The sequence below is a fragment of the Seriola dumerili genome, unplaced genomic scaffold (genome assembly GCF_002260705.1).
Source record: "Seriola dumerili isolate Sdu_G_001 unplaced genomic scaffold, Sdu_1.0 BDQW01000432.1, whole genome shotgun sequence".
NCBI classification, from domain to species: Eukaryota; Metazoa; Chordata; class Actinopteri; order Carangiformes; family Carangidae; genus Seriola; species Seriola dumerili.
This window is the reverse complement of record NW_019174687.1, coordinates 4,294,444-4,317,808: the sequence shown is the minus strand read 5'-3', so window position 1 is coordinate 4,317,808 and position 23,365 is coordinate 4,294,444. Positions and strand designations below refer to the sequence as shown.

Sequence of the window (23,365 nt, the reverse complement as noted above, 5' to 3'; positions counted from 1 at the left end):
GATAGAAAATAGAAGCAAAACATGAGTTAACATTGGTGTTGCATTCCATTACTGTAGACAGCTCTTGGCAACGTTTCATTTAGACTGGTAAATAAACCGCTTATAAGCCAGGCAACTTTCATTATGGTGTTTTCATATGATACATATCACAACAGAAATCTTTTGTATATCTGCAGGGTTGTTTGGCTCTTGCACATAAAGGAGAGGCACTTATGAATGTTCTTCATCATTAGACCTTTTATTAAGCCAATTAGCAACAGTCCACTAAAGAACAACAGATAAAATACAATGACAATGAGTCCGTTGCCTCTGACTCCTGTTTCGACATCCTGTTTTGTTTACCAGTGTAGGTTATAGAACAATACAGGTGTTACTCCGTCATCTTAAGATACTGTGATACTAATATTAATATATTTTCTGAGGCCTCAATCAGCTGTAGAAGTATTGACTGCTGGATTTAAGCTTTCCAAAAAGCAGTTTCCAAAACCAGAATGATGTCTGAGTGCTGTGGAGTCGACAGTAATCAATGACATTCTTTCCAAAATAAGATCTCCTCTCTCTGAAAAGTCTGGCACCTATCTGACAAAACAACCGCTGGCATGAAAATGAAGCTATTAAAGTTATAAAAAACTGAGACATTATCTTTCAAATAAATGTTAAAGAAGCCACAGGAATAAGATGCACAGTAATTTCATCTGTCTCGACTGTCTGAGTCGCAGCTTCTGTTAAAAACTAAAGGTCGATCGTTTTTTCAATCATCCCTCTTCTTTCATCATTTTTCCTCTCGGCCTTTTTCAATCCGTGGCGCAATCAAGGAGACATTTCACCTTGCTGCCGGTGCAATTAAGGCCCCAGCTGCGCGAGGGGTCGTTAAATGAATTCAAATCAATCAGACGGGATGATAGCATTGACCGGCAGTCGGCAGAGAAGCAGCGGTTCTAATCCAAAAGACATGTAACACCATTGATTTCCATTCACGAGACGGTAATGACCGAAACTCCACGAGTGGAAATGTTTTAGTGCCCCCGAGTAGACACGCTTCAGTGTTGGTATCAGTGTGTGTGCGTATGTGTGTGTGTGTGTGTGTTACCTCGATGTAGGCAGTGTCTTGGTTGGCGTCCTTGATATGTGGGAACCAGTCTCGGGGCGGTTTGGAGAGGTGTTTGGACTCTGCTACGAACCACAGCACCTTGGGCCAGCCTGGACACACAAGGACACAAAACAAACCTCCACTTAAGTCTCCAATGTATGAAAAGATGTCTTGGTGAGAGGATTATGGGTAAGGAAACTAATGTTTGGGAAGGCCTGTCTTCAGTTGTTTTAGGAATGTTGGCGACATTTTTATTGTAACATTTAAATCTTGATCTTTGCTCCTGATTTAGCTGTTGAACCTCCTTTAGACTGGATTGGGACTGGAACCAGATTTTTGATCAGTACTAGGACTGGTTCTGGATTTTGACACCTCCAGTTTTCTTTACTTTTTTACATTTTTTTTTATTGATTTTTACTGATCTCCCTCTTGCTGGTGACACGACCTTTGATCTATTTGCACAAATACTAAGACACTTGTATTTCTAATTTACTGTTGCCTTCTATGACCTGCATGTTTTATTTTGCTGTCTTGTGTAAAGCACTTCGTAATGTGGGTTTAGAAAAGTGCTCCGCCCATGTTGTGATGGTCAAGGATTCCAATGACGCCATATGCGACACCATAACCTGCTCAGATGAATAGTGTCTCACGGTGTGATTGTATCCCAGAACCTAGGCGAGACTTTACAACATCCTGTCTGTTGCATACAAGCTTAATCGTTTTGTTAATCAACCCTGACAACACAGCGGCTGTAGGGAGTAGAACAATATTCCGTACGACCTTAAAAACTTAGCTTAAAACTTCAAAAACACATTGATTGTTTTGTTGCTGTTGTTGAACCTGTTCTTCACTGTGCAGCCTTTCTTGCAGCCACAATTTCAGAGGTGAAGGGGGAACTTGTTTGCCTGTGGAAGAGCTGACCACAGTGATCTCCAATCGCTTTGGGTCCATCCAACCCCAGTCTGTTGGAGGTGGCATATTTGGCCTTTGACGGAGCCATGAAGGCCTATGCTGCCATGTCATCGGCATCCCAGGTATCCCATGTTGTATCCCTGCCCCTGGCTGCAAATGCGAGATACTGTGTCACAGACAGTTGATGGTTTGGAGACACAGGAAGGGCCTCAGAACTGTCAGGACCCAGAGACGTGTAAATCTCACTCTCATGGACCTGAAGTGGCATCCACACCCTCCTCGCTTTAATGTAATCTCAGATATTTTAAGCATATCAGTGAAAAATTTATCATATATATCTGTATTATCTGGTCAAGGAGAGCATCGTGTTGAGCGTCTACATGCATAGATTTTACTCCCACTGTCACAAAGACAGAGTTTCATGACTGGGATGACGTGCTGCTCAGCGCTGAGTGTTTATATGGCAGAAGATGAGCGAATGTAAAAACCCTGAGTATGTGAGAGCTGTTATGTCTGAATTAATGCTGATGTTCCTGCCAGGCAGCGAGACAGAAGAAACAATCAGCCATGTGAATGAGATGAGTTTAAAGCCTGCTGATCAATAAGAGGAGCACTCCACCTTATAGAGCCACATACACACACACACACACACACACACGCACACACACACACACACAGACACACTCCTGAATCCATGCTGAGTGAGGAGCAGTAAATCTGGCGGCATCACGTTGCTATTTATACATCCATTACTGAAAAGCAAACAGTCGTTATTAATCACTAGGAGATTCTCTCTCTCTCTCTATTCACTGCTAATGTCTCTCTATCCTCGATCATGCATCTCCTTCCATCCGTTCTCTTTCTCTCCTCCGTCTTGTCAGTAGTTTCTCTATCGATTTGCATTACTGCTTCACTGACTCTCTCTCTCTCTCTCTGTCTGGTGCTGCTCTCTTTCTCTATGTCTCTCTATCATCCTGTCATCTATCACCCAGCCAGCTGTCTGCTGCCATCAGTCTTTCCATTCATCCCACACGGGAGAGACACGGGAAAGCGGCACCGAAACAAGAGAAGCACGGCCATACTCTGACCTCTGACCTCTGTATGAGTGGTTGTGTGTGTTCACATCAGTGTATTGTCACATGTGTGTTGTCAGCTCATTATATATTACTGCCTTGTAACTGCACTATAACAATATTTCCAGTCCATTTATATTTTATTTTATTTTATTATAACACATTTTTTTTCTACTTTACTGTGTTTTAAAATACACTTCCTCACGTTTCTGTAAGCAAAGCACTTCTTGTTGACAGACTTGGGTGTGTGTGTGTGTGTGTGGGTGTGTGTGTGTGTGTAGCCACAGATAAACTGCTGGTATGTGCACAGGTGTGATGACAGGATGTATGTGTGCGTTTATTTATGTGAGACCTTTGAACTGTGGGATCTCTCCGGTGGGACTCTTGGGTAACCCTTTGTGGCAGGCGTCGCTGGTCAGAGCCACCGTCACTCCACAGCTCCCCAGCAGGAATCCAATCTGCTGACTGCCGGCATCCTGGAGAGAGACAGACGGATCAAACGTGATTAAACAGCTGGGTTGGGTTGTAGTTAATCAATACGTGTTTCTGGGTCCTGCTTAGCTCCTCTGTTCTCTACAGGTGCAAAGTGTTAGTGAGGTGGAGGTGGAGGGTGGAGTGAGGTGTTAGTTTGGGTTTCCAGGGTTCTGGGTGTAAGCTTCAACACTGAGATTGACATGAAACTCTCTTGCTTGAATCATCCATACGACGATTTCTCTGTGGACTGAGGCTTTGATACTTTCACAGTATTAATATAGAACCTAGACCTGCTTTATAATCAAACAACACATGGACATCTGCCTTTATACAATATGGAGCTTTAATACAATTGGATTTTGCTTAAATCATTGAAACCATTCCAGTGGAATTGTTAAATTTAGTTTGTAGAAATGGATTTCTCTTCCTGCGGGACGTCATCTGTGACTAAATGATGTTCAAACTAAAGCTCCAGGAGTCGGTCAGAAATGTACAGAGACCTAAGCAGGAAGTTCTATTTCTACCAGATTCATATTGTAACTAACACAAATAAAAGTTTCACTCAGTGAGCTGTAAACACTCGCCACTCAACGTAGGAGTAGGCAGCTCTGTCCATTTAGTAACTACATCATTTGATAATAATCTGCCAGATATTTTATGTGTTCTGCTCTCTAACATTAACATGCTGCTCTTCTCCGGCATCAATATGAGCTTTCCATGATTTATTGCATTTACAGTCAGATGAGAACACGTCATTTTAATCTAAAACATATGGAATTGTAAAAGTGGAATTCTTGTCTTTGGTATTGGGGATGATTTAAAAGGAAAACGCCTTCAGGGCAGCAGACAGTTGTGGATTTTTTTTTTTTTAGTTTATTATTGGGCTAGCTGATGATGTAACAGCAGAGCTCAGTAAAGATGGTTTTGGCAAATATGTCTATTGCACATAACCCTTGGTTTTACTGTATTTTACTTGTGATATTTCAACATGTACCAGGTTCTAAAGGATCTTGTAGATACATTATTTGGCTGAAGTTGCACAGAGACAGGTAAAAGGTGAAATTGTACGGACCACCCCTCGACTATAAAGGCAGACTAGTTTATGGTATAACTGTTGCAGAAACCAAAATAACTGGGGTGTAAGTAAAGAGATAAAGCCTTCAATATGCCTGAACATTGATATAACAGCAGATGATACATGAGATGGAACTTTGTTCAAAATGAAGTTATTTTAAACTTCAGAATATCCAGAAAATTGTCTAAATGAATGTGCATTTCCATGTGTTGGTGCATCAAGAGAAAACAGCTGGTGGAGCTAATCATCGAGTTGGTGCCATTAAACCACTGCAGAAGAAGAGAGCGCAACGACACAACAAAATAAAAAAAGAGCTAAAAATCCTCAAACAAAAGAAAACGATGTGGAAAATGTGACATTTCTGTTCATTTACTGTATGAATTTTAGGAAGGTCGCAGTCTCCTCATTGCTCCTCACAGATGTGATGTTTTCATCTGGAGCAACTTTTCATCTCTTCAGTGGACGTTTAAGTCACATGCTTCGTGCACGTCGTGGTTTATTTCTCCTATTCATTTATTTATTCATGTACTTTTCTATTGTTTTATTTAGACATGTATCTGTTTTTGTTATTTGTTGTTTTCTGTACATTTATCCATTTATTTTAGAGAAAAGTAAAAAGATTGAAAAGAAAATGAATAAAAAAAAAAAAAATGTTTTCACAAGGTTGAAATCCACAGCGTCACACTCAGACCTCCGCTGACCCTGAGACACACGTCAGCCGTCCTGAGGACACGACAGCGCCCGGCGACAATCCATCCAAACTGTGACTCAGACGGATCCACAGCAGCAACAACAGCACAGACATTTGGTTGTGATTACGCCTCAGCAGAGCTCAGTGTGTTCTGTGCTGCGCCGTGACTCACGTCTTTAATACAATCCCCACAAACTGAGAATTAGCTTCACTGACTGGTGTGAATTAGCGCTGCGAGACTCTGCTGCATGTCCTCCTTTCAACTCACTAACACTGTTTGACATGAAGAAGAAGAAGAAGGAGAAGAAGAAGAAACTCCTCCGACCACTTGAGGGCCGACTGTTTCTCAATCACCTGAAAACACACAAGCTCTCCATCACTGTCTGTTTCCATCAGCTGCACTCTCTCAGCAGCGTGCTGCTGCTGCTTCTCAGTTTCTTCAAACACCGAAGAAATCAACACATAATTCTCAAAACTACAAACCATCAAAAACCACTGATCAAAAATCGACCCAACAGGATAATTTGACAACACAAAGTTTCTTCTCTGAGAACTACAACTTGTTTCTTTTAGATAATCGTGAAAGTAAAAGAAGATTAAATGGCTGGTTGATCATTTTTAATACCAAAATGATGAAGTAAAATCATTAGTTGCCCCCTCATTCAGTCAGGAGTTTCTTTTATGATATTGATTGTATTATTAGAAATGAATGTGAAGAAGTTCACTGTTCTCCTCATCCTGTTTATACTTAAAGACGTCAAGAGCTGCACACGGTTTGGATCTTTACGTGACTTTCCAGGTTTCTTGTGTCTGAGGATATCTATATGAGTAGTAGACATGTGTATGTATATCTCGTGGGTCTTTGTGATCGGATGTAATCATCAGTTGATATGTATCTTGACCAATCTGTGTTCATTTCTTTGTCCTTTGTTCTTGCTCTATACAAAGTTCAGCCTGACTGGAATGATCTGATCCTGTCTTCTGACAATACATATATATGGTCATTTGTATATAAGTCAGTGTTGACTTTTTCAATATCCGACCAAGACCATGCCCAAAGTTTAACCAAGGGCTTATGTCGTCATGGTAACAGGTTATCAGATTGACAGGTTTTAAGAATGTTGCAAAACACCTTCTACATAAAGTCAAAATGTTCTGTTTAATGTCCACGTAATGTCACCATCCTTACTTTGAAAACTGAAAACTGATAAACATCATCCAATAAACAGCTGCCATTTTCATTTACATCGAACTTACATAAGAATCACTACTGGGTTGAGTTAGTATTGAACTAAACTGATCAAGTCCTAGTTGAGGTTGTGCACCCTGAAGAACACTTACCTTCCTGGTCAGTGGGACTTCTATTGGCACAGGGACGACCTCAGCCAGCAGGCAGCCGTAGAAGGCCGTCATGAAGGCAGCGGGGTCGTTGTTCGGGAAGACCAGCGCCACCTACAGGCAGAAGGAGACGGACATATCATTGTATATTGTATATCATTTTTTATGAGGTGGATGTGCAGGTGAGGTCAGAAAGCCATCTAGGGCGATTATTAAAACCTCACCTCAATGTAAAAAATTTACAAAATGAAAAAAAAGAAAAAGAAAAAATTAATAATAATAAAATAATAATAAAAATGAGAAAAATAAACAAGTCAAAAGAAACAGTAATAACATAATATATGCAGTGGAAGGGATACAAATATTTAAATGAATCCATCAACCAGATATACAAAGAAAATAAAACACAAGAACAAAAACACAGAGTGCTTATTAATGCTTCTTTTAATTTTCATTTATTTAAAACCTGCCTACCTCAGTTTAATATGTTACCATATCATCACCCGTAATATCCCACAGAGAAATACTGGTAATGTGTGATGAGGTGCAAGTCTGGGTGGTGGGTAGATGATTTATGTTTACATGGATGACATCAGAGCCGATCTGCTCGTCACTACTGTGGAGATGATTGTTTAACTACAGAATGAGCGGGAAAGGCCAAAGAGTCAGGAAAAAAAAAAGAATTATATGGAAAATGTGCTCGCAGCATGTTCTTTGTGCGTGTTACTCTGAAAGATGTTCGCTGATATGAACTGACGCCACTGAGCCAGAAATTCATCCATGCAGATAATGGGTCTTATCAGAAAAGAATAAAAGCTGAATCTTTCAGGGGGCATCTGGTCAGCCCCTCTCTCTCTCTCTCTCTCTCTCTCTCTCTCTAACCTAACCCACTCCTCCTGCCTTTCCTTCCTCTGTTTTCTTTTTCTAATTCCTCGACTCTCTGCTATGCTCTCCTCTGTACCTGTCAACCTGTGAGCCATCACTCTTTTTCTCTCCTCCATTTCAGTCTCTCTCTCTCTCTCTCTCTCTCTCTCTCCCTCAGTTCATTTCTCTCCAGTTTAAACGGTTTAACGGTCACAATAACAATACTCCTCTGGCTCCGGCTGTCGCCGGTGCAGAGGAATAAAAACTTTCATGTAAGGGAGTACTTTCTGCAGAAGCTCAGAAGTTTCAAAACTCCATGATACCCACAGAATCAGGTGATGCTAGCAGAGCTAACTCAAGTAAAAACAGAGGCCCTAGCATTTTCATTTCTACTGATGTAAGAACTCATCCTGTACATTTATCTGTATTCTCCTTGTAGTTGACTCATCTGACGATCATATCTACACCATGAAACCACCCGTGAAACATATTTTCTACCATCTTTCACACAGCACACGAACACAACAACCAGCTCCAGTGTGCTTCTGTAACGCCACAGCAGCAGACCATTTATCTCCGGCTCTGCCATGTTGGATCCAGTTCGGCTCCAGTTGCTGCTTGCGATGATAACGGTGAATCCCAGCTTAAGTGCTGCTTAATAGCTTCCATATACTGGACGAGACTGGATGTGTGTGTGTGTGTGTGTGTGTATGTGTGTGTGGCATGGGGTTGAAGCTATAAGCTAAGTGCACCTGAGTGAATGACAGTGATGTCATGACCCTTTACCAGGACTAATGTTGACATGTGCAGGTCTCATTGGAGACGTTCAGGTTTCAGCTGTAGATGAAGCCAGAGAGAGCGGAGGGGAAGAGCACGCCGCTCTGTGCCACCGTGCTCATCCTGACATTATTCACATTTCTAGACAATACCATTTTTATATCATCCTGTTGACTGGATGATAATATATGAAGCTTACACTGCTGTATGGATGCCATACTCCAATGTTGTGGTGGTATATCTTATTATATACAGAAGGAACAGACATTTTCAGTCACAGAAAAGGAAACAGAAATAAGTTGGAAAACACTGACTATGCAGTTATTGTAGAAAAGATTAAAACGCTAAAACACATTGCAAATAGTGTTTCTACTGCAAGTGTTATTTTTTAAATCAATTTTTTTATTTGGTTTTTTTTTTGAGAATACAATTTTATTAACAGATTTATATCTACAGATAAAATAACCAGAGAGAAACATTGCTATGGAGTTACTGTGGGGTTATAGTTCCTGCCTCTGGAACATGTCACTTTCCCCCATTTATTCTATACCAGTGTTTCCCAACCTGTGGGCCGGAGTCCACTGGTGGGCCGGAGAGGTACTGCAAATGGGCCGGCAAATCATTTGCAAAACAGTAAGCTACAATTTTGGTGAAAGATGAATATATATATATATATAACATAAATAATGTTTTAAATGTTTTAAAACATTTTTTTTCCTGGAATTAAGGCTGTGATGACACAATGATTGTATGATTGATAGGAACTTTTATGTTGTTGCTGCTGGACCACATCATACACTTGTTTTCTATCTCAGTCTGATTGCATGCTAAAGGTTTACATCCATGGCAAAGACTGGAGTATCAAAGTGGATAGCTGGTTAGCAAAAGGAAGAGTTAAAGGGAAAGAGAGTCCAAAGACAGATAGCGAATCAACAAGTGATCTCTCCTCCGTCAAACAAAAATAGAAAAACTGAGCATTCCCTGCTTTCAGTTCAATCCTGAATGTGTGTGCTCCGAGTCATCGTTTGGCCTCTGTCTTGTTACGGGGGACAGATGGCTGTAAACATTCTCAAGTGGGCCATGAGTTGGAAAAGGTTGGAAACCACTGTTTTATACACAAATAAAACCATTAAACAAACGTTCAGTCTTCTACCTTGCAAACATTTTTGGTTCTCAAAGTCAAATCACAATCCACAAACCACGTTTGACTCTTCCCCGGACTCATTTCCCGAAACTGGTGTGAGCTTGTTTTACCACGGAATTACTAACGCTCTGATGTACGTTCATAAAATAACAACTCCTGTATCATTTCTCAGTGTAATTAACTCCCCTCAGCTTTCTAAACACTCTCAGTAAAACTCATTTCTGTAATCACCCTGGAAGACACATTTCTCTGTCGAAATACACAACCAGGCTGTAATTTCTCTGCGTGTGCAACTTATTAAAGCTCCAGTAAAACTGTGAAAAAGACCAGTTTTTAATTCACACTGAGGGGGAAGAATAAAGGACTCGTACAGTAGTTAAAACACACACCCTTCCGGCTGAGATACATAAAACACACACACACCGACACACACACACACACACACACACACACACACACACTGGCCCCGTGCCAGTCTGGACTTAGCCTCCAGTCGAGCGGGAAATTGAGCTTAAAATAAAGATGAAAGAGGGACAAGACGAAGGGGAACAGAGACAGTGGGGGTGTCACACGGCAGCAGTCGCATGTGGGACCGTTACTGAACCCGTTTCCATTTCAGCATCATCATCTCTTCACGTGTGGAGTGCCGGGGTAAAGAGGCCTTGAGTCTGATGTGATGATTGTACTGACAGAGAAGGAAGGACGGACAACACACGTCCATTTTTAAAGCGCTGAGTGACGGCCATGTGTCGGGTCGCCAAGGATTTCTGGCCGGAACCCAGAAAAACCTTGAGAGGTGACGTTGAGAAACTGCTCGTCCCAGCTGCTCTGCTGTTTCAGAGAGTTTTTGGGCTCTGCTCTGTTAAATCCAGTTAAAACACAAACACTTTTGCATTCCACCTCTAGTGGCTTCCAGCCTCGCAGACAGTTTTGGCAGATCTGAGATTCCCACGTCCACCCCAATATAACAAGAAGAACAACTGAAACTGGAATTCTGTCTCTGTGATGACTGTAGATGCAGTGTTTAGCTCTGATGATCATCCACAGTATTAATACCTACATATATAGGTACCACTTTACAATAAGCCCTTATAAAGGATTTATAAATGGTTTATAATTAGGTTATTCATTCGGTTGTTAACACTTAAACAAACGATTATAAACTAGTTATAACAGTTTTTAAACATTGATGCAGGCTCACTATTTGGCAAGATCAAGTTAATGTTTACTACTCAATAATCTTACTAATGAGTTTTTTCCATTTTTAACTGGTAACTCATTAATAAATGATGAAAAATTTTACACTTTACAATAAGGCTCCTTTTACCAGGTATAAATGGTAGTAACCCATTAGTAAGATTAATGAGCAGTAATCATTAACTTGATGTTTATTTATGATTTATAAAGTGTTTACAATCAAATGAATTACCTAATAAACCATTTATAAATCCTTTATAGTCTTTAGAGTCTTATTGTAAAGTGGCGCACACTGTTCTATAAACACGTGACCGTATATAAATCAACTCGGAAAATATCAACTATTTCTTTGATCACTGTGAAAAACGTCTTGCCACCATCACAACAGGTGCATGTCGCCTGAAAGTGACGTCAGCAGGACAGATCCCTACATACTTCTACTGATTGGTTGGGGTACAACAGAAGCACTGCTCCTCTTTCCAAACACAAACTGGATAATTTGAACTCAATGTCAGGCAGTTCAGGCCGATTAACAGGTTATAGCAAAGAATAAGGCCTCAAAATCATCCAGACAAGCTGGTCAAGATGACCCTTCTCTCTGAAACCAGGTTTCAGAGTTTTACCAGGTCAAAACTAAGTCAAAACTCAAGTCAAAAAGACTTGAATGTCCTTACTTCTGAGTCTAAAGTCAAGACAAATCTTTATTTCATCAGATGTCAGACCAGCCAAGTGTCACGTCTGTCGAGTAAGACCCTCACACCTCATGTTATCATATCATGCCAACTCTTGACTTTTCTTTTTGACTCTTGTGAATCTGTCAGTATCAGAGTTTTTCTTTATTTTTTTACTCACCCGGTCTCCAGGCCTGACAAGTGGTTCCTGTTTGGTTCCCAGTTTGTGCAGCAGGTTGTAGGCCACCTTCACACTCCTGGACCACAGTTTGCCTGCAGGTAGAGAAACAGCATTATTACACACTGTAGTACATACAGGCAGGAAACCTGAGGTTTGAAATGACTACATCCCAGATGTTTTTTATGAAAAACATAATGAAAGGATCAAAGGGTGAAATGTCGAGCAATTCATTTTGTGCCCTGTAAAAACATAAAACAGCTTTTCTAACAATAATGAAACAGAACAAAGGATGACATCATGAGTCCCCCATATGCAAGAAATCACTGCACTGACATGAACGTTCATATTTCACCTCACAAGTGGACTGGTATGGATATAATCATACAGATTTGATAACACTGCACAAACCAAGCCCCGTCATGACTGTAACTGGACACACATAGTCCACATCGGTATATAATTACACAGATAAAGGGTTTCACTATATTGACAAATGTATTTGGTTATTATTAGGAAATGTGAACCAAAGTTTTACCTCTTTTGAACAAGAAACAACTCAAAAACAGGAAGCAGCTGAAGAAATGTTTTCACTTTACAGAGGGTGTAAAATAACCGTTGCTTTAAATATCTCCCTGTACATAATATTATCAAATCTTTCCCATCAGTTTCATTTTCCCTGCAGGGAGAAATCAGCTCTGTTCATTAACGAAGTAACACAACAATAGAATCAATTTCCACCCTTTGCCCCCCCCGCCTAATTCTGACTGACAGATGCAGATATTATGCATGAGCAACCCGGTGTGACTTCCTCATTGTTTTTCACGCTAAATGAGGTTTTTCTGATGTTTGTCAAAACTAATGAATTGAAGAAAAGGAGAGCTTGTGGATCCCAGGAGGAAAATGAACTGTTAGGAGAAAAAGTAAATTGCAAACAAAGGCAGAGCGACAGTGATTCGGTGACAGTAGGTGCAACTGCGAGTTCATGAAAAAAATTATTGAATTAATGAATTCAGAGGTAAGAGACACAAAAAACATATAAAGGGGATTTTGGCATGTAGACTTTATTAGGCTTGCCAGGAGAGATTAGAAACCAATAGCTGCCTAAAATCTGCCTAGCGACTGCTTACAGGCTTTGATGTGGCGTTTGGTGGAGAAGTCAGTCATAGTAACTGAAACAAGCCATAATGATCAGTCATTTGCTTACATGCTTTAACAAAACATCCATTCAAATGTGCAGAGAAAGAATATTTTGTGATATAGATAAAAAATATAATGATTACTGCAAATACACAGCGCGTCCAGAAAAATGATTATAAAGACATCCTTGGAAAAGTTAGTTCAAAACAATCAGGTGAAAGTATTACAAGTATCACAACTAGTACATCTATTCTTCTTCATGTTTAAAGTGTATGTGTCCATTTTTCCAGATGGTGGGAATAAAAACACTTTGTATGTTGTTATGGTTCACACAAGAGTCTGTGCAGCCACGTGCTGCTGACTTCTGCCTGATTCATTAAAACCTGCTGCCAGAGTGGTGAGTAAGGCAATAACAAAATGCAGACATGTATCCGGAGCATCTGGTCCCGCCCACGGTCGGTCCTAGCAGAGCAACACATCAACTGAGTTACATGTTAAATGCTAACTTTATTTATTACATATGGGGGATATTTACTCCTTTCCTCACCGCAAACACAAAGCCAGAAGGTTGAGCCATTAAAATAAGAATTAAATAGAAATGAAGAACTGAGCAAGAGATCAGAGTAAATTATATTCAGACACAAGTTTATAGTTTCCTGGCACAGGCACTTTTGACATTTCCATACAGTAGAGTAGTGATTGGATCATGTCACAAACAGGTGCTCTGTTTTTTCTACATTCATATGGGTCTGCTGCGGTGAAATTACAATGGTGCATCACTTTAAATGTTGCATTATCTCCTTTCCTTTCATAAAGGAAGCTCCAGTGTTTCCTACGCCTATCATATAGAGGATTCGACCAGCTCTCATCATGGCTGCTGCTGCTTAGATAACTCAGTTAGGAACCTTCCTAAGCAAAAACGACTTTCTGACCACAGCCTGGGCCGAACTAAGGCAGAACTAAGGCAGAAGTAACATGCGTTATCTTGGTTCCATTATTTTTTGACTTGTGGCTCTTAAAAGCAAGTCATGACTTCCTGCTGTAGGTTGTGTATATCATTAATCATCTTATGATCCCTGATATTTTTAGGGATATAGTTATAACTTCAGGAAACACAACAGACTGCCTGACTGCCAACAGACTGATATCCATGGACTTCATCTTTTATCTGTAGGAGTGAGATGTACAGCAGTGACCCTGAAGCAATTTTAGGATGAAATAAGTTTGAGACGCCTGGTTCAAGGGCTCTTCAGCAGTAATGGCGGGCACACTGCAAGTGACAAGCAGCCGTCCTCCAGCTGGAAAACATGCTCGTCATCCTTCTTCAACAATCAGAGGAAGAGGATCCCTGCTGTCGTTTCTCTCCAGCTGAACTGTGTCCAAATCACAGAGCTGCAGCTCCAGATGTAATCAGGAGTGTGTCTGTGCAGATCTGGGGTCTGTTTTTTTTTTTTTTTTTGGATGACGTTACTCACTCTACCCGTGAAAGATTCACCCAGCAGCCTTTCTGTCCTCTGAAACCACGAAGAGAGGAAAAAGAGCACTGCCTAATCGTGTAGTTTAATTTAATGAAAGCGATATTCTGTTCTGAAATGAGATATTCTCCATTTGAGAGCAGCAGCTACTCTCACAAAATGACTCCTAGGACTAAACAGAGATAAAAACGGGTTCTTTGTGAGCGACAGTCGGTCACATACTGAGCACCTGATAACACGTCTCTGTGCTGAAGTAAAATTTTAGAAACATTTCAGATTACAGATGTTTAGAAATAGGTTGTTTGGAGTCAGTTTGGTTTTGGGGCATGAAGCATCTTCAACCTTTGAGTCAAACTAATAAACAATTAGATCTGATAATCACCAGTGATGTTTAGCAATTAATTGCTTGCACCTATTTTTGTAGTATTTGGTCTATCCTAATGTACACTAATGTATTACAATGTATCAAATCACAATGTAGCGTACAGTATTGTATCATGTAGTGTCATGGTATTAGATATTGTTTTATATTTTGTATTGTACTATATCATATCATATTGTATGTATTGTTTCAAGTGGTAAAAACCGAAGACTGTAAATAAAGATGAAGCTCAGAGTGAGCTGCGCCACCGTCGCCACCTTGGCGTTGCCTGACTCTGCCCCTAACTCCCAGCTAATCCAAAAGAGGTGGAGCTGAGACTTCGGTGCATGCCGGTTAGTGGCAAGCATAAACTCACCCACCTGTCACTCAAAGAGGACACACCTTCAATTATGTATAACTTAAAGCCTTAATAAAATGTAAACAGGTGAGTTATATAAACAAGTGTCATGAAGGAGGAAATTAGCTCTAGAGACCAAAACAGTTTTTTGTACCAGGCTGTAAACATGTTTATTTCTGCAGTAAAGTTGGACATTTTAACATGGGAGTCTGTCGGGACTGACTCACTGTTGAAGCCAGACTCCAGTGGCCATTAGAGGAACTGCAGTTTTTGGCTTCATTTTTCAGCCTTGCTGGTTGCTGCTTGGGTAAAACACATACTCATGTTGGTTTTTCTTCAGTTTTAAAGGTATAATCTCTGTCTGTGACTCTATAGTAGTAAACAGTAATGTGGAAATGATGGTGGCTGGGGACAGATGTGAACTGAACTTGTGAGCTGGCTCTTGTGAGGTGTAAACTTGCTCGACCCTGGCGGTTTTTCGTTTCTAAAACAGGATTTATAGTTTACAGGAAACACGAAAACAAAAGCAGACACACACCCGGATAATCAAAGAAAAGAGAAAACACAACACACAGAACGTTGATCACTTTGTGTGTCCTCCACATGCTGTACACAAATCCAAGCAACTTTATCGATACCGTGATTTGTTGGGAGACAACACAGGCCGTGCTGTTTACAGAAGATCAAAGATCCCAGAGAAACTCTTCACTCGCTTGATTTTTTTTTAGTTTTTTCCAAACACAAATTTATTTCTCTCCTGCCAATTATGTGGGGTTATCTGCAGTGCAGCGTGCTGAGGGATGAGTTTAAGGACAGCGGGAGAATTCGGTATCATGAATTCTCTCTGTTCTCCGGGGGGCGGAGGACGACTCGACAGGAAGAAACAAAACAAGTTTGTCCTTGTCGGCCGACATCAAAGGGACGACACCACAGGAATGAAAGATAAAGGAAGATGGAGATGAGATTCAGACTCAGCATCCCACACACACACACCTCACACACACACACACACACACACACAGTCTCACCGTGTCGTTGTCTCTCTGGTGGAGGACTCCTGGGTGCTAGCTGAGGACATTTCACAGTCTGCTGAGCGCTCGTATTGCCTCATCATCATCTCCACACAAATCAGATTGTTTCACACTCACACGCACACACGCACACGCTCCCGCAGGCATACACGCACACACACATACAAACACACACACACACACACACACACATATTTGTACGTCTATTTGGAGAAAGGCGATGCTCTTGTGATAAAAGCTGCTGTCTATTCACTATTTATCCTTTTGGTTAACGATTGTTGTGTGTGTGATGTTGTGGGGGGGGGGGGGGCAGAGAAGGGTAATTAGCTAAATACTTTACAAATACTGCACTTCAAAGACACTTTCTGCTTGGTGAAGCTGCCGCTGGTTGTGATCTGCGTGTGAACAGTGCTCGGCAACAGTTTTTGTGAAATCAGCCCGTTAACTCAGATTTTACATTCGACCAGATAAAAAAAAATCTCTGTCAACTTTCTTTACTTCTTACATTCTTTTATACCTCCTTTTCTTTCATTCTCCCTCGCTTAAGTTTTAATTTTAGCTTTCCCCTATTTTTTATTGTCCATCCTTACTCTTTTCCTGTTTTCTTTTATTTCCTTCTTCCCTTTTTTCTTTATATTCTCTATCATTCCCTTACTTCTTTATTTCCCTCTTTTTCTTTTTGTCTTTCTTTTCTAACATTCACCTCCCTAACTTCTTTTCTCAGTGCATGATCCTTTTCGCCTTTTCTGGCCTTTATGGTTTCCGTCAAGCCTTTTTCTTTTGTGTTTTCCTTCTTCTTTTGCAGTCTTTTACTCTTCTTTGCTTTTTTATTTTATTCCTTTCGCCTCCACTCTTTTCCCTTTTTTCTTCCCTACTTTCTAAAATTTCTCTTCTTCTTCAGCTGATCTAATACAGTGTTTTTTCTACTCTTCTTCTGTGACCGGAGCCAGCTCCAATTGGTTGATGAAAACTGGGAAATATAGCTGAGAGGAAAATCTACTCTTCTTCACTGTGAACAAAGACTTTTCTTTGTAATGAAGTATTTTTCTCTGTTATTCTGTAGTTTTAAGTACGAGATGTGAGTGCTTCTTCCACTTTGTTTGTTTGCTCGCCTGTGGGATGTACTCTATGTGAAGGGATGGGTCTGGAGTCCTCTCGGTATCACTTCATTCTCTCCGCTGTACAGCAGGGAGGTCCGACTCTAAATTCAACCCGAGAGAGGCAGCTCTGTTCAGAGCAGCTAAATCTCTTTACACCCTGCGGACCAGAAGCCATTTTCTTTGCTGCCGTTCGGGAGATGGATAACTGGGATCTGCAGCCTTCGGCCGCGGGACAAGGGTCGGACGTGGATTTAAACGGTGGCACTGAACCCGGGGTGAGGACGTGATGTGATTCAGCTGCAGTCAATGTGTTTAGGGAGCTGAGCTGGGATGATAGGACTGCTGCAGGTGTGGCAATTGATGCGCGTTTTGTATGATTTCATATCACTTTTTTATCATGGTGTGTTTGTCTTCTCACTTCTGACTTGTTTTCCTCTGTTTACTTTCTATTCTGATTGATCTACGGCTTAAAGGGGTTTAAACTTTTTTGTTAGAGAAACTTCAGTTTACCAATGTCCATGTTACTAAACAAGGTGGTGCCTTGATCTACAAGTCTTTCAAGTACTTACAAGTATTTTCATTTCACCCTTCAAACTGGATGTTACTTTCAACTCTTTTGAGGCTCCTGGATTAAAATCCATCAGCTTTAAACGACTTTGTTCAGGACAACACCTTGTGGTTCTGTACAGACCACCTGGGCCTTTACACCTCATCACCTGGCCCAGGTCCGCACCTTTACTAATAGTTCTTATTGAGGAGGTGCATGAGCAGACTATGGTGGATGAAGGCTTTGTTCAACAGCTCCAAAGCCACAAGCGCGAGCCGTAGTTAGGTTTTATTATGAGGCAACCTCTCGCGGCTGTAGTAATCATGACATGAGCAAAGGAGGAAGTCAGGTGACGTTGTTATGCAGCAATGAAGTCTGAGTACTGAGGTTGGATTGACAAAACATTGGACTTCAAGAGAGAGACTGCTCTTGTTTCCTGTTTCAATCTGATGTTGTCAACGTTGTTTCCGCATTACTGTAACCATGACAACGAATGTCCTCTTTAACCTTAGCAGAATACTTATTTTAACCCAAACCATGATTGCTTTTGCTAAACCTAACCAAGTTGTTTTTGAGCCTAAACACAAGCAAACCTTTACCACGGCACATCATAAAAGCGTTCATTATTTATTTTTAAACAGTGATTTTTTAACATTTTATCTGTGGTGTACCTCCTGCCGCCATAAGGGGTTGTATTTGAGTGTCAGGGACAAACAGCCTATATTTGAGTGAAAGCAAACTCAGATTAAAATGAAAGCATCTAAATTCATTGCCCATGTTATTGAAGCCAAAACTTCTTTCAAGTAAATGACAAAATCCTAAAGTAAGCAGCGAAATCCTCCAGTCCTGTCGCAAACAAAAGTTTTCAGAGTGTCACCTGCAGAGACTGTGCTGTGAGTCACTCAGGATATATTCTTCAAGTAAATAATTCATTTACAAACATATTCTGAGAATCTGGTCCTTTGGGATAATAAAGTTTCCTTCTCTCTCCAGCAGAGCAGCTTTTCTTGAAAGCATCTTTTTCACACTTTGCAAATGTGCTTAGCGCTCTGTCTGGCTGCCATTAGTGGAATTATGCTCACGCAGCGGGTGTTAAACATTGTTTGGTGCTTCAGTTAATCAGCTTGGGGAAGCCACCATATGTGCACAGAAATGGGATGCAATTCAGACAAAACCCCTGCTGTATTCATATAGTACAAAAGCAATTTTTACTACTGGTTGGTATGTTATGGCAATATATTGAGAAGTGGTTGACTCTGATTGATTTAGGCTTCAGAAAAGTGATGTGAGTGTGTGTGTGCAGTGTGTGTGCTGGAAGCATTTATTATTGATGGTTGGTCACAGATCACAACCATCAGGCTTAGATTCACATTTCGGACCCATAATATTTTCATATTAGAGACTAATTATAAACCACAGCCCCAATTTCTCTACCAATTAGGTAGCCAAGAAAAAGCGAATGAAGACATGATGTAATTTTTTAACACAAACTCTTCATCTTCACACACTCACACACTAACACACACACATACACAAAACAACTCAAAAAATGTCAAATACAGAAAGGGTCTTGTTTGCACTCTGTGATAAGATAGTTCAGAATCATCAGTGTTAAACCGAGGCTCTGCTTACCGTAGGTCAGCACGTAGAGCGGCTTGCCGTTGGTGTCCATGGTGGTGAGACAGGGGGCCTTCGGGGAGATGGTGCCCCACCTCTGCAGGGCCGCCTCCAGGGACGGGGGCCAGTTGGTTACTACACCAAGCTGCTCGCCCCGCATGACCACCATCTGGGCCCCCTCGGCCTTGGGCTGGTTGGGGTCTGGCTGCTGGACTGGAGGCCAGGAGAAAATGGAAGAAGGGGAGTGGGTGGGAGAAAGATCAGATATTAAATTTGCTTATGATTTGAAACACTCTACAAATATTAAACAAACTATTCTATGCATTTTTCTTATTGTCAACAAATCCAATAAAAAGACCAAAACCAAAAATAAGTGAATCATTTGGGGACGTGTTGTCTGTGTATTCAGAGCCTGATATATCTTATTCTCCCGTGTCAGAGCGCCATTGTCTCCAAACACTATGAAAAACACATTGATGGGCCTACTGTTGCCCTCTTTATATATCCCTTTATATAGAATATGTGAAATATCTTGGCGTCTGGTTTGACAGTAATCTAAGTTTTGAGCAGCACACCACAAAACCTGTACAATCGTGGTGACAGAAACTATTTTACACACTTTTATCTCATCACGTCTGGATTACTACAACAGTCTTTTTACTTGTCTTACCCAAAAACCTATTGATTGTCTCCAGACTGTACAGAATTCTGCTGCCAGGCTTTTTTAGGGCCCCGACCTGATTTCCACAACAGGTCGGTGGAATCTGTGATCTCCTTTAAGACCCTTCTTAAAACGTGCTTTTAACAGAGAGCTTTTCCTGGTTTTAACTTCCCTTCAAGTGTTTTATTTCTCTGAAAATGACTCAGTACTGTTTTTTATGCTCCTGATTGTTTTAATTGTTCTATCTGTTCTCTTTGCTTTGAAATCCATTGATTGTATTGATTCTATTTTATTTCTGCTATTGTTAAGCACTTTGTTTTTGAAAAGTGCTCTATAAATAAAGACTATTATTAAAATAGTACAGAATATAGACTTATCTTGCAATCTGTTGAGTAGTGACAGAAAATATTAAAAGTAACTTGTTTTTTTAAGTCTTCCTTTTACTTTAAATAAAGCCTTTTTATATATGCAGATTGACTTATGATTTTTTATAGCAAAATCCTGATGTAATACATCTAACAGCCATTTAAATGAATAATTCTTCTACAAATTTAAAAAGGTACAGAGCGATGTTTCAAAGGTGATGTATAAAAGAGGAATTATTCATCTAGTAGACCAACTGTAGGCTCCTCAGAAACACAATATCATGATGATGATGAAATGAAATAATCATCCTCTGATTATGAGTTAACATTTGATTTGATTGAAGAGCATGTGCGTGAGGAATGATACAACACGTTCATCACCGCTGTATCGCAGAGAATGATCACAGGAAGGACATGAAGCCAAAACACCATGTTCATGCATCTTAATGTCACACCGAACCAAACAGAGTCTTTCCAACATTTGCTATTCACGTTTAAATTATGAATTCGCTTCTGGCTCTCGCAGCAGCTTTTGACATTGAAAAGAAAAGGAAATATTTATCAGTTAGAATTAGTTTTGTCACACTAGACATCAGGAGATGGGGGTTTTGGTGACGGTTTGATTTGTCCTTGTGGATAATTTTTCAGCAACATTTTAATATTTACCTGAAGTTATCAACATGAGAAGAAAGACATTAAAAAGCCTCCATTCCCACTGGGGCCTTCCTGGCCTTCCTTGTGTGTATATTTGCTGTTATTACAACTATCAGCAAGGCCACAATTACTATTAATGTCCTTACTTGCAAATTATAATCAATTATAATTAATTATAATTATATTCTTTTTTGTGCTCTGTTGTATGCTATTCTTTGAGTTATGAGTGTTTTTGTGGCCCTTTAACCACTTCCCTGCTGCCAAACAGTCACTAAACAGCTAGTAATAACCTCCTCGCGGCCAAGCCAAGCTGCAGGAAATAAGGTCACAATCTCCTCTTCCTGAGTTACAGTGATGTCACAGTGAAGTTAACCTTCGATCATTTGGATATAAGATGTCATCACTTCATCATCTCTTANTTGTGGCCCTTTAACCACTTCCCTGCTGCCAAACAGTCACATTTGTGACATTTGTGTTAAATTGTGTCATAATTAGTAAATTAATTTGGGAGTTATGGCCAAAAATGTGTATTTGGTGAGGTCACAATGACCTTGACCTTTGACCTTCGACCACCACATACTGAACAGTTCATCCTTGAGTCCAAGTGAATGTGCGAGATGTAAGGAAATTCCCTCTGGGTGTCACATTGCATTCACAAAAATGTGAGGTCATTGTGACCTTGACCTTTGACCTTTACTCACCTGAATCTAATTAGTTAATCTTTGAGTCCAAGTGAATGTTTGTGGCAAATCTGAAGAAACTCCCTTGAGGTGGTCTTGAGATATCACATTCAAGAGGCCAAAACATGTTTTGTGAGGTCACAAGTGACCTTGACCTTTGACCACATAAAGCTAATCAGTTCAACCTTGAGTCCAAGTGGACATTTGTGACAAATTTGAAGAAAATCCCCTCAAACCGTTACTGAGGTATTGTGTTCACGAGGACGGACGGACAACCCGGCCCTGGCTGTCGCCGGCGCGGAGGCATAAACATATGATGTAGCATGAAACAAAATGTAAAACACAAGGAATTAAAATAAAAAATAAATACATAAAAAAGACGGATGAGAAAACTCGAAAAAGGTTTACCAGGCCTAATCTCAAATATGTTTTAAAAGAAAAGAGAGTGAGGTAGTTACCCTCCAGCAGCTCTTCAAAGTCGTCCACAAAAAACTCTCTTAGCGGCGGCCGTTTGGGTCTCTTCAGGGTGTTGACGAGCTGCTGGATTTTGGCTGAAACTCTGCTGCTGACGGGAACACCTGCAGAGGAGGAACACACACAAAAACACACACTTTAATGTAAATCCCAAAACTAATTGTGCTTTCACAGGTGCACAACTGAAGTAGCCGTTGCTTTCGCATTCCACCAAGCAACACGCTGAGTGCATCCCCCGAGCCTTAAATCCACATTGGAGTGGCACGCTTCAACAGAACTGCTGCTAAACGTGGCAGTCACTGACGGGGTAGAGGTGAAAAAGGCATGTGAGATGAAGGATGGGTACAGATTGCTCTTTCAATGTTACAGAGTGAGGCGCTTTAAGATGGAGAGGTGGGATGAGAGTGTAAGTGCTGACATCTGGATGTAAACAGATGTTTTGGCATACAGACATGAGTGCTGACAACATTACAATGAAGAATGTAACGTCCTGTGCAGAGGCAGGTCAGGTACGCCTGGTGAGTAAAGTAAAGTAAAAGAAACGAAATAATGTATATCCTGTTTTCTCCACTACAATACCTCGATATAAAATCTGTGGCTTGTGTAAGGGAGAGCACAAATAAATACTATGTATACTCTATGTGCAGACACACTGCACATAGAGTACATGTCAATTGCAATCATGAAAATACAACTTGATACAAAGCAAAAAAAAACACAACAGGAATAATTCCTTTAGGTGTGAAAGAAAACATCTTTTCAACAAAACCAAGAATTCAAGCCGGCCAGGAATTTCGTCATTTTAGGGGCGAGGTCATTTGGCCTTCAATGTCACAGAAATTTTTAGGGCACAAATGCTTTTGAGTGATTTGATGTCTACAAATAAATAACTTGACTTTCTGATAAGAAAAAACATGAAGATGACACAAATGAAAATTACAAATTAATCCATTTTTGTATAAATAAAAATGACATATTTTAAGATGCAGCCCATTATCATGTGTCAATTAAGCTACATCATGTTATCATGTTTCAGTTTACCAGAATCTATAAATAGCCATGTGTAATGTTAATAGATTTGCTTTCAGAAAACCTCATCACTTTCAGCAGATTAATGTAATGGCCAAGCCCAACGTGGTTGCCATGAAATTCAAGTTGACCGTGAAAATGTTTGTTTTTCAGTGCTGGACGGTTTCACGTCTGTCTGAAGGAGTTAAGTGAATGAAGGCAAAGTGAATTATACTCATAGTATTTGCATAAATTTGACCTCTAGTATATATTGCAGCCTGTTTTTATACAATGTACCATTTGTATAGATGTATTTTATTGTGTGTTTATGAATCAGATTTTTTTTTTTTTTTTTGCCTTTGCCTCCTTTGTTGCTGCCCAGGGCTGAAATCTCATCCGCTCACATCTGT

The 23,365-nt window shown here is 40.4% G+C and overlaps 1 protein-coding gene across 1 annotated transcript in view; it reads right to left on the bottom strand.

Moving 5' to 3' along the window:
- The window catches only part of dip2c (disco interacting protein 2 homolog C), a 209,864-nt gene that overhangs the window by 37,453 nt on the left and 149,046 nt on the right, over nt 1-23,365 (bottom strand). The window contains exons 8-13 of the mRNA XM_022761752.1: nt 21,932-22,051; nt 19,129-19,326; nt 11,488-11,579; nt 6,657-6,767; nt 3,428-3,551; nt 1,091-1,200 (exon numbers count right to left, since the gene is read on the bottom strand). Of these exons, the coding sequence (XP_022617473.1) occupies nt 1,091-1,200; nt 3,428-3,551; nt 6,657-6,767; nt 11,488-11,579; nt 19,129-19,326; nt 21,932-22,051 (755 nt within the window). The remainder of the gene's footprint in view (nt 1-1,090; nt 1,201-3,427; nt 3,552-6,656; nt 6,768-11,487; nt 11,580-19,128; nt 19,327-21,931; nt 22,052-23,365) is intronic.